General features: G+C 40.1%; 1 protein-coding gene across 3 annotated transcripts in view; it reads left to right on the forward strand.

Moving 5' to 3' along the window:
* LOC124615490 (peroxisomal multifunctional enzyme type 2) overlaps positions 1-12,997 on the forward strand; it is a 131,702-nt gene that overhangs the window by 101,131 nt on the left and 17,574 nt on the right. For all 3 annotated transcript variants that reach the window (XM_047143432.1, XM_047143433.1, XM_047143431.1), the window contains exons 14-15: positions 902-1,078; positions 12,552-12,669. In XM_047143432.1, the coding sequence (XP_046999388.1) occupies positions 902-1,078; positions 12,552-12,669 (295 nt within the window). The remainder of the gene's footprint in view (positions 1-901; positions 1,079-12,551; positions 12,670-12,997) is intronic.

Raw genomic sequence — 12,997 nt, forward strand, 5'->3', positions numbered from 1 at the left:
TTAAGAATAGCAATGTTAACAGAAATTTATGAAAAGTGATATATTCACTAACCGTATGTTAGGATATTCAGGGTGGTTATAATTAAACTTTTGCTTCTTGAGCCACTTGTTGACACTGTTACTGGTATGGTAACATAGGGTTGAAAGACAAGTATCGGTGTGTCAACATGGGTCTGGAAAGGTGCATTACACTTGCAGACAGTCAACATGGGTCTGGACAAGGTGAGCAGAACTGTATTCATTAATCTCTTTTGGCAAAACAGCAGCAGCAGTAGTATCAACACTTTAAAGGAGTATGGAGAGAACCTCTTTCTGCACCAGCCTTGAAGAATATGATTCGGAAGTTCAAATTAGCTGGTGATTTGGGAATTGCTCCTGGGAGAGGCCGATGAGCAGTTGTGCCACAGATTGTTGAAAAAGTTGCTGTTGCCACAGCTGAGAATGCTGGACACAATGTGCAGTCTTCAGGCAGTGTATGAGTTGAGTTGTATCACAACAGCTGAACTCTCTATGGTCCACCATTGTTTCGGGCAGCTGTAGAGCAATCTTTACTGTAGTTGCAGGCTGTTGTGGGTGTAGATAGCCATCACATTGAGCAATGTTTGTAATGTGAAATGTAAACATGGTACCCAATTAACAAATGTTATACTCCCATGTGAAAATTAAAATGTGTTTGTTTTATGGTTTATTCATTATGTGTCTTCCACGTGTCCTTAAAAAATCGTCCACAAAGTTTCATTGTCCTACAATCACTTGTTGTTCATGGGGACCCTCTCAAATAGTGAAAGTTTAATATTAATCTCCCTGTACATCAGTTCCAGGTTTTATCCCTTCACTATAGTGTTTCCTGGTCTGCCACTTTATGGTACTCATGTCTGATCATGCAATAATTGTTTTTCAGGCTGCACTTTACAGGTTATCTGGTGACTACAATCCACTACATATCGACCCCAATATGGCCGCACTTGGAGGTTTTGATCGTCCAATTCTTCACGGCCTCTGTTCACTGGGATTTTCTGTGAGGCATGTTTTAAAGAGATTTGCCAACAATGATGCCAGTAAATTCAAATCTGTTAAGGTAAGTGTATGAATTATGGTAACGGAAAGAGAGGTGAAAAAGAAGCTAGTTTTTGCTACATTTTTATGCTGAACTAGAGCTCTCGGATAAACTGCTGTGTTCCAGTTACCATTATGTTGCACTCTCATTATGTCCTCTAATTGAGGGGCGATTAACTTTACTCATTTATTTGTTTGTATTCTATTCACGACTTATTATATCTTTTTAATGTGTCACTTATGTATACCACACTCTTTGGATTGCAAAGAGTATCAAACAATGTGAGAAAAGTTGGGAGAGAAAAAGAGTATTATAGATGAGCTGGAGATTTATCCAGTGTGTGTTTGAAATTGTGAATAACAAACAGTGACTTTTCAAGAAGAATGAGAATGTTAATACTTATAACACTCACAGAGCACATATGCTACAACACAACGCCATGTCTTTGACCTATATTATGTGAAAAAGCAAATTTCTCTCCCACAATCAACATGTCAAGCATCTTCCTCTACAACGTGTGCTTAGTCCCTGCTACCCCCCTGCCCTCAGGGTTGGTTCAGGTTATCTTCCATGCCATCCCCTCCCTTTCCCTCATTTCTGCTGCCAACTCATCCTTGGAGGCATTTCTTTTGATCTCACACTGATATTTCTGGGGTTCCTACAGACATCATTGTCTGGAATGGATCAGTTCTGGGGACAATGCTGCAAATTATGAGTGTCATTGAAACTCCATGCGCAAGGCTGGTGTTCTCAACCTTCTCTGCCGATCATTGGTATGACCGAAGAATGACTTCGGAGCCCAGACAACATGTGCCACAATCTGCAATTGATTGCACCCTGTTCCTACAATGGCTGCTGGAATAGCCTCTTCAACTTGTTGAATGAGGCCCCTAAGCATATTCACTGAGTGGACCTAGTGTCCTTTCCTGTCCCTTGCTGCCATTTCCCTAAGGGGTCCCGTCATTCATTTGAACTGCTGATCATTAATAGACCCTTACCCTTTTGCATTTGCCTCCTCCTGACACCAGACAAAATGGGTTTCCTCAAAACAGGTAAAGTGAGTCGCATTGCCTGAGTTTCAGTTTCAATGAAAGACAGCACCTCAAACTTGTTGGTTAGGGGGATTGGTACAACACCGTGAGTTCTCCCTGGTCCCCATCCACCCTGTACAGGATGCCTACATCTACCATTGACATGCCACTCAGTCAAGTGGACGGGTTATGACAGATCCAATACTTTTTGCAGAGAAGACAGGATCCACAGGAGAGGATAGCGCTTGAGGTACCGCTGGTACAGGTATCGCAGGTACACAGCTCTTGGGAGCTCTTCCTACACACTGATTCGCGCAACAGCCTTCAATTGTTTGACAGTAGCCAAGGCGATTTCCAGCAGCTTATGCATGTCAACCAACTCATTCTGTGTTTGAGAACAGCATTCACAGTGGGGCTGCATTTTGGCTGGTGCAGTGTATTACAGGGCAGTGAACAAAGGACTTTAAATTAAACCTTCTGATTATATTTTAATCTGTTGAGCTAATTGCTCAGTGATGAAACAAAGCTGTAGGCTTTACCAGAAATATCGACCCTTAGACAATGTGTGTAATAGTATATTTTAAATACGACAGTATGCCATCGTAGGCACTGTTTAACACTTAAATCACTTGATAATGGCACTTGGAAGCCGAAATCATGATTGTGTAAGTGTAAATGTAACACTGTAAATAAACAACAGTCTAATGGTGGTATTGACTTTAAATAAATAACCATTTTCAGTCAATGATCAATTCAGTTGAACCAGAGGACCCAGTCTATTCCATGCAAACACAGCCCACACCATTATGGAGCTGCCACGAGCTTTCACAATGCCTTGTTGACAACTTGCATCCATGGCTTCATGGGGTCTACACCACACTCAAACCCTACCTTCAGCTTTTACAAACTGAAATCAGGATTCATCTGACAAGGCCACGGTTTTCCAGTCATCTAGAGTCCAACCGATACCATCACGAGCTCAGAAGAGGCACTGTAGGAAATGTCATACTGTTAGCATCAGTTGTTTGCTGCCATAGCCCATTAATGCAAAATTTCTCTGCACTGTCCTAACGGATAGGTTCATCATGTGTCTCGCATTGATATCTGTGGTTATTTCATGCAGTATTGCTTGTCTGTTAGCACTGACAACTATACGCAAATGCAACTGGCCTTGGTTGTTAAATGAAGGACATCGGCCACTGTCTTGTCTGTGGTTAGAGATAATGCCTGAAACTTGGTATTGTTGGCACACTTTTGACACTATGGACCTCAGAATATTAAATTCCCTAACAGTTTCCAAAACGGAATATCCCATCGTCTAGCTCCAATTACCATTCCACATTCAAAGGCTGTCATTTTTCGTTGTGCGGTCATAATCGTATTGGACACCTTTTCACATGAATCACCTGAGTTCAAATTACAGCTTCACCAGTGCGCTGCCCTTTTTACTTTGTGTGTGTGGTACTTCTGCCACCTGTATATGTGCATATTGGTATCCCACAACTTTTGTCATCCCTACCATGTGGAGAACATATATTTATCCTGCATTATAGCCACAACATTGCAAATTTATTTATTTTAACCTTCTTACATTTTTACAAATGGTTTGCATAAATGATTTAATAATAATTCCTGGCTTTGCATCATCAGTGAAGTAAACAGCACCATTTATTATCAGCATTCTCTGTCCTTGTTAACTTGTTAACAAGAGGTCAGAGATCACAATTCCAAAGATCAAAATTAATCTCATCTTATCACGTTTATCAGATGATGTGTTTGGCCTCACATTGGGGAGTATCTCTCCTCACCTTATCAAATTCTTCAGTTAATTTGTTTGCTACTATAGTCCATAGCAGTTCTCCACACCTGTAAGTAGAAGACTTGTTTTAACAACTGCAATAACATACTTTTTTATTACCAGTAGCTCTTAGGAATTGCAAATTGACAATATTTTCTGCTACCTCAGAGCAACACAAACCTTACCCTACTGCTTTTAGTGTGTGACTTTACTAGACTCAAATCACTGCCTATAGGGCATTCCATGCCAAGTGATCTAATTTAGGGAAAAGATTTTGACGAAATTTTCTGTGGACATTCACACGTTTCCAATAAACATTCACGATCACCTATTCAATACTTACAGAGATATAGTCATTTGTTTGTGCTCACAGCAAAGCTTTCAACAGTTTTCGCCAACTTTGAGACTTATGTATCGAGCAGTATTTTCTTGAAAGAAAAAATCTTGGCCATCTTGTACAACTTTCTGACTCCCATAAGCAAATAATAGTAAAGACTTCTTGAGCAGTTTCATATGGATAATTTGAAGCAAAATCAGCCAAAAAAATAGATGCTTGAAAATATGTGAAGTTTAGCTTTTTATATCTCTGGAAGTAATTGTGGGATAAACCTGAAACTTTCTATGTAATAACTTATCCATACAAGGTCTTAGAATATAAAATTTCATTCTCCTACTGCTTTCCAAAAATTTATAAATTTATGGCAAAATGGATGATTTTCACAAAAAATTGTATTTTTAGCCCAGTTATACAAAAAATTGTCTTCTGCAAACTCTTTTAAACTGTTTTTATTAGTTTATCTTTATTTTATAGATCTGTCTTGATCACAAAACTTTCACACTTCACTATTACCGGTTTCGACTACTGCCATCTTCAGAGCTCTGTTGTTGGAAGTATGCATGTGGTAGTAGCTGACATTTTTAGTGGCATATTGGCACTTCTTGCAATGCCTTCCATGTAATGTTGTGCCTAATGGTACATGGTATTATGCCATTTTCTCCATCTTTCAATAAATCACACTCAGAAGGCACTGCAAGAGAGTGCCAGGTACGTCAGCTACTATCACGTGCGTACGTCCAACAACGCAGATCTGAAGACGGCAGTAGACAAAACCATTAATAGTGAAGTGTAAAAGTTTGTGTGATGAAGACGGAGCTGTAAAATAATATGCCACACTATGATCATGAACTCATTTTCAGACTTTGTCTTCAATTGTTTTAATTAGAAAGACCATTTTATATACCATATAAGAAATTAGACTTGATCCCCCCCCCCTCCCCTCCCCCTCTGTCCCCTGAGTTCTTGTGATTTGATCTCACTTCCTAGTCATCAGGAAGTTCACTATTACCTTCCCCGTAGTCACAAACAGTTGTAGAACATAATAAAAAATGTCAGATTTAATTTGAGTCCCAGTAGAATATGGGTGCTTTCTCAGTGCACCTCCACCTTGTTGCTTTTTAGGGCCTTATATGCTCGTATTGCAAAATTGAGTGTAGTTTGTTAGGTGGTTTTGAACATGATCTTTCTAATGAAAATAGCTGAAAAGAGTCTGCAGAAGATGTTCTTGTAAAAGCAGGCTAAATATAGCCATTTTTCTTGTTTGTAAGAAAATCATCAATTTTGCTCTGAATTTGTAAATTATTGGAAAGCAGTATGAGAATGAAATTTTATATTGTAAGATCTTGTATTGGTAAGTTATTATGCACAAAATGTCAGTTTATCGTGCAGTTACTCCCAGAGACAAAAAGCTAAACTTCACATTTGTTCAAGAGTCTACTTTTTCAGCCAACTTTGCTTCAAATTGTCCATATTAAAATTGCTGAAGAAATCTTTTGTATTATTATTTTGCTTAATAGAGTCTAAAAAGTTGCACAAGATGCCAAGTTTTGTTTCTTCCAAGAAAATATTGCTGGAGATATTATGTCTCAAAGTTGGTGAAAACTCGAGGTTCCGTTATTGATAGCTATGCCGTATGGTCAAACAAATGACCGTATGAAACTTCCTGGCAGATTAAAACTGTGTGCCAGACTGAGACACGAGCTCGGGACCTTTGCAAAGGTCCCAAGTTCGTATCTCGGTCCGGCACACACTTTTAATCGGCCAGGAAGTTTCATATCACCACACACTCTGCTGCAGAGTGAAAATATCATTCTGGAAACATCTCTCAGGCTGTGGCTAAGCCATGTCTCCTCAATATCCTTTCTTCCAGGAGTGCTAGTTCTGCAAGGTTCCCAGTAGAGCTTCTGTGAAGTTTGGAAGGTAGGAGACGAGGTACTGGCAGAAGTAACGCTGTGAGAATGGGACATGAGTCATGCTTGGGTAGCTCAGTTGGTAAAGCACTTGCCCGCAGAAGGCAAAGGTCCCGAGTTCGAGTCTCAGTCCGGCACACAGTTTTAGTCTGCCAGGAAGTTTCATATCAGCGCACACTCTGCTGCAGAGTGAAAATCTAATTCTGTAAATGACCATATCTCCGCAAGTATTGAGTTGGTGACCTGAAACTGGACCAATGTTTATTGGGGACATGTGGGAACCTCTAGACCACTTGGCATGGAATGATGCTATACTCTTGTGTACTGCCCAGCAGCACACAAATAAGAAACATCCAGCATTAACAACTTACACCAGCAGTTCCCAAATTGAAAACACCCCTTTCCCCTTCTGCTCTCACAGGCCATAGCACTTAATTTCATACTGGGATATACATTCACAAGTCAAAACATTACGGCCAACTTCATAATAGCATGCCAGTCCACCTTTGGAGTGCAATGCACCAGCAGTTTTGTGTAGCATGAATTTGACAAGTCCTTGGTAGGTTTCTGTAGGTATGATATACCAGGTGTCTTTGCACACGTCACACAGTTCCCATAAATTATGGACCAGTGGTTTGTGGGCACGGAGCTGGCATGTGTTAGCATCCCAAATGTGTTACATTGGGTTCAGATCAGGCAAAATTGGTGCGCAATACATCAACATGAGTTCATCTTTGTGCTCCTCAAACTAATGACGCATGAATCTAGTCTTGTGATTGAGACAGTTGGCCATCTCCATCAGGAAAAGACAAGCATGAAGTGGTGCAAATGGTCCTCAGTAACGTTCACATAGACTATAACTGTCTTGGTGCTTTGATTATTACTAAAGGTCTCATGGAAGATCAGATGAATGTCCCCCATGGCATAATATTGATCACACCAACCTGTGTCCATGGCGTGATGTATGTTTCAAGAGCCATTCACCTGCACGACATCATATCCGGACACAACCATCAACCAGGTGTGACAAGAAATGTGATTAATCTGACTACGCGACACATTTCCATTGATCCATGATGCAATCTCAGTGAGCTTAAGCCCACTGGAATCATAATTGATGATGTTGTTGGATCACCATAGGAAGTGTAGGCATTATCTACTCCAGAGCCCTGTGCTCCAACAATGTTTGCTGAATGGTGCACTACAAAACACTTGTGCATGTGCCAGTATCGTACTCCATCATCAGATCTGCCTGTCCTGCTGTACAAAGTGAATGATGCTGTGATGAGGTGTAGTTGTCACCTACCCATCGTTTCACCATCCTTCAACCACTCTTCTTAGAGGCTCATGACAGTAGCAAGCAAACAGCTGATCAGTTTTGACGTTTTGAAATTGCTTGTTCCCACATCCAAGCCACACCAATCTGCTCTTTGTCAAGGTTGCTTTTGCTGGTAGATTGTGCCATTTGTGGTCCTGTACTGCATTCCCCTTCACTACAAAGATTCCCTGTTCATCTCTGCTCTGTATGTATTGCTTTCTGTATCATGTAACTTGATTGTGACACCACCAGGCAATCGGGGTATTTAATTCATAGTGGAATTCACTTCAATTGGTTGTACTCATTTTTTAATAATCGTGACCATATGCCCTAACCAATATAACCATGTTTAAAGTCATTATTGGTATGTACTGTTACTGACTGGGAAAAGTTGAATAATTACAGTTCAAGTCAAGTTTCATAATCTTCTGAAATTTATTTTTAAGTATTTGAGAAATTCCATCACATTTTGAGAATAATATTATTTACACTTTCGTAGGTAGTAAGAGTGGATATATATGAAAGTTACTGCAGAATCAGTTTAGTATAAGAAGCATTCAAAAAGAAGCAAGCCAGAGGCAGTAAAATGTGAAAATCATAATGTCACTGCATTTGGAAGAAGGTGCAGTTCCTATAAGAGCAGAGCACGGTGATTCCAAACTCGCTGCTATAGCGACACAGGCGCACACCCACTTGATGTCAGAGGGAGCATGTGCACATGTGAACCATCCACTGCACCCTATCATGTTGAAATCAGTGAAATTGAAGCTTCAGAAAAAGGGAAAAGGGGGTGTAATGTGTTCCCTAACAGCGGAAAGAGTGCAAGGGAATGGAAATTGATTGAAGAAAGGCACAAATGTATAGAGAGCACTTCATGTTCTGTTGCATGGCCTTTAGCACGAGCGTTTCAGGGAAGGTAGGGTGTTGATGGCCGATGATGCATTGTCTGGAACACCATACCACATTATAATTATTGTCCAACAGGTGAACATCTTCATTGTTCAAGACTGATGAGTACAGTAGCAGCCACTTCCACAGAGATTGGATTGAGCGTTTGAAGTTTTCTCACAGTCATTAAGGACAAATTGTAAACTCCATACAGGAAGCATCTCGAATGTGTCTCTCTCTTTAACATCTGCACCACTGTGCCGAGGGGGGAACAAATTCTTGTCATGTTTCATGAACCACAGTCACAACGACAGTGGAAGCCTGCAGGGCCACTGCTGCCCAAAAAGTCCAAGGCTGTATGCACAAGTGGGGGAAAGATTATTCTCACCAACTTCTTTACCAAAAAGGCGCACTTCTTAAAACTTCCTGTAGCAAGAGAGAACAACGAATGTGCATCAACACTCACAAACCTTGGCCATCCTTTGCATGTCAATCAAATCAAAGTGATAAGGGCAGCTCACTTATGGAGTCATCCAGCTTCATGGCAATGCAAGGTTCCATACAGCAAATATAGTCAAGGAGCTTTTGCAACATTAAAATGGGAGTTCATCTGCTATCCTGCATGTAGTCTGGACCTCTCTCCCTGCAGTTATGCTATTTTTGGTGATCTAAAGAAGACTGTAAGAGGCAAACAATTCATTGCAGACGAGGATATCAAGCCATATGTTCAGAACTCATTCACAATGCAGCCTCAGAAATGTTATGCCTTGTGTTGCATTGGGACAGTTGTCTCAACACTGATATCACATGCATCTACAATACTCATGAGAGTGCTTTATTGAAGAACAGAAGGTAAAACTGAAAACTGAGAACCAGCTTCTTTGGTTTAGGAGGAGTAGGGCACTCAAGAACAGTTTTAACACTGGAGTTAATAATAAATTATGTGGGTGAGTAAAGAAAATGTACGTTGCAATTTGGAGAAGACTTTTTATGATTTGGAACTGAATAACGTTCTTTTTCTGTTTTTGGGAAGTGTGGTATGAATTGCAGAAATAATTGTATCAAAAGGAAAATTGGCATGAGAAAACTAAAATTACGAGGAGACAACATGGCTGGCCTAACCTTCAGGAGGTGAATTTGTAAGTGTTGCCAGTAGACATATAACAGGGGAAACAACTTCAGAAAAGCCAATTCCTTATTTAGGGAAAAAAGAGGGTAGGTTGCGAAAAATTAGAAAGGAGGGGCAGATCACTCAGACCCAGGCTGAGAGAGAGAGAGAGAGAGAGAGAGAGAGAGAGAGAGAGAGAGATACCTGTTGTAAAGGAGGGTGAAGGCTGGAGTAGTCAGTACTGGTAGAATGACACACAATGGCAAATTTAGGAAAGGAACTGTTGGGCTGCTCACTGTCTGTCAGCACTGATGCTTATTTTATGTATTGATGAGATAGTGAGGGAGGTAAAGAAGTACCTGCCAGGGTAGCCGAGAGTGCTAACGCGCTGCTTCCTAGACTCGGGTAGGCGCACTGGCCCCGGATCAAATCCGCCCAGCGGACTGGCGAGGGCCGGTGTGCTGGCCAGCCTGGAGGTGGTTTTTAGGTGGCTTTCCACATCCTGTTTGATATGAATACCAGGCTTGTCCCGACATTCTGCCTCAGTTAAACAACTTGCAAACATTTGAAAACATTCACACCTCCATGGCTTACACTAGACGCCGACAACTGGGGCACACTTATTCCGTACCGGGGGCTACGGGGTGGTGACAGGAAGGGCATCCGGCCACCCCTTAAAATTAACATGTCATTTCTGTTTAACCATAACAGTGGACCCCACAATGTTGGGCTTGATGCTTGGAAAGATACGGAGAGAGTGAGGGAGGTAAAGGAGTATCTTGATGTGAGGTTTGTTTTGTCAAGGACAGAAATAATCACAACATCGTGTTGATTGAAAATGATCAGAAATAGATTTGGTGCTTAATGGAGTTAAGTGTGCTCTAACTGATCACTATAATATGCACATAAACAGAAAGGAAATTTAGGTAATGCTGTGCACAGCAGGTGGACACGCTGGATAGATAAATGGACAAGTGACAATTGGAGGAATAGATGAACTGTGCTGTGTTGGAAATAAAGGAGGTAAAGAAAGAAGATACAAGAAAGTCATGCTAACAAGTATTGCACAAGGCAAAAAACTGTCCTTAAAAACAAACTGGTGCTAACAAAAAAATATAACCCTTGCGACCAGAAAAAGATTCATGAGAGCTATTTTTGTAGCATGACTCTGTATGGGCATGAAATGTGGACAGTAGAGAAGACAGAAATGAAAAAAAGGTGGAAACCTGTTTTTCTGTCTGCCTGCAATAAGAATGCATAGTCTGTAAGCAAAGCAAAATTTGTCGAGAGAAGAACGCTGATTGAAAGGAAACAATGGGAACAAGAAACTCCAGGTACAACACAGTCAAAAGCCAACAAGAAGAACAGCATGATTGATAGGAGCTCATGCAGTGGACTGTTCTAGACTAAATCAAAGTTGCCTGCCTGGCCCCACTGCTGCGAGTGGCTCAGACCATCTGACATGCCACACATGCCACTGGTGGTGACCATCAGTTGTGAGCTGTAGTGCCTCTGAGCTGCAACTGATGTCACCCATTGGCAGGGATATTGAACCTGTGGTATATTGTGTTAATAAAGACTGTTGATAACCAGTTGGATTGGTCATGTAAGGAATGAAGATATCGTGCAAATATTTTCTTTGAAACCATAATGAATGAGAGAGACTGGTTGAGAACGTATCATGAAATGAATCGTTGCTGAAAGCTGTAAGTGAATGGATGGTAGAAGAAAAGAATTACAGGTATGCACCTAGATATGAGTATCTAAGGCAAGTGCAGAAGTTATGGTGAAATGAAAAGGATAGCTGGCAACTGAAAAGACTTGGGAACTACTTCATATGAATCCTAGGCCTTATGCCTACAACAGCAGCAGCAGCAGCAACAACAACAACAAAAACAACAAACAAACAACATAACCTGGCACATCATGCAGTAATTGTAATAGAATCAGTAAAGTAATTTTGTTGTACAAATACACTAGGATGAACACAGCTAACAAAAATTCCTTTTTTATCTTCATCTCCAGGCACTATTGCCTACAACAGTCCCTTTGTTGATGGTAAGAAATATTTAATCACATAGGAAATTGCAACCAGATCTGAGACTCAAATAAAATTGTGATTCAGAGATTCATAATGTTGTTTCTTCTCATCATACATTTTGAAAATAAATAATAGGAGACCTACTCTAATCACTATTTGCATCTTTTCTTATTGTTTAATGGAAGAAGTAAGTACTTGCCATATAGTTGAGCCATTGAGTTGTCAGCAGACACATAAACATCACTGAGCTTTTGTATTGTGTGCCCCTTCAGAACAACAACAACAGCAACAACATGGATGGCTGTACTGTCCTGGAACTGCAACTCCATCTGAGGAAAAGAACAAGCACACTTTCTTTGAAGAGTTCATGTTTTTTTTCAGCTTATTTGCATTTCTTTCATGGTCATTTGCTAAGGAATTTTAGAATATACAGAAACTGCAACTTTACTTTATTCTGCTACAATTGGTGCCTTTGCAGCCAGAGACAGTGGTCATGTCTGTGAGTTGCATTTGCATGAATGTGTATGTATATGTTGTTTAATTTGGACATATTACCAGATTGAAAATAGCGTTTCTCTTATAATCATTTGTTTGTGGAATGGCAGTATTATCTTGTTATTGCAATTACAACTCAATTTCCATCAACAAGTGAATGTTTTGTTATGTCAAACTGTTCAGACTCAATGTTAGTGTATATATATCATGCCACTGAAGACTTACAGGTTATTGTTATAGTGACTACATTTCAAATTGTAATTATCAGTGTAATTTTTGAATAAATAACCTATCTGGCCTCGGCAGCCAGATTCAGTGATCATGTCTGTGAGTTGCATTTGGGTGAGCATGTGTGTGTGTATGTTGTTTAATTTGAAAGAAAGCCTTTTGGCTGACAGCTTACTTGTGTAACACTCTTTTTGTTGTGCCTATCTGCGACCTAACATCTCTGCTGTATAGTGAGCAGCAATCTATCTTTTTCATGATATTGTCATTATTCCATCCTGAATTTTTCATTGTTTGGTTTTAAAATACCTTAGAGGTGTACAATTGATTTTCTTTCTTGCAGGCTCGTTTTTCAAAGCCTGTTATTCCTGGTCAGACACTGCGAACAGATATGTGGCAGCAAGGAAATCGTATTTTCTTTGAAACTTCTGTTGTTGAAACAGGAAGTCCGGTAATTTCAGGTAAGGCTGCATTATAACATTCAAACTAAAGCCTTTCATTACTTGATGACAAACACAATCATTCATTCATTTTTTAATGCCAAGTAGTATAAGATATGGTCAAGTCACAGATCCTGTTGGCATCAGAAGGCAGTATAAAGTAAGGTAAACTTAAGAATTTGACATAACAGCATAACTCAAATTAGATGTAACATGACTTTGTCAGTCACAGTTTGGATCAATGCATTTATATTTAGTACCATTTTTTCAAAATGTTTCTCGCAAATTCTTGTATTGTTTGGCAGGTTTGATGACATATTTCTTGACTAGGTGCTATGCAACATAACAT

The sequence above is a fragment of the Schistocerca americana genome, chromosome 5, assembly GCF_021461395.2.
Source record: "Schistocerca americana isolate TAMUIC-IGC-003095 chromosome 5, iqSchAmer2.1, whole genome shotgun sequence".
NCBI lineage: Eukaryota > Metazoa > Arthropoda > Insecta > Orthoptera > Acrididae > Schistocerca > Schistocerca americana.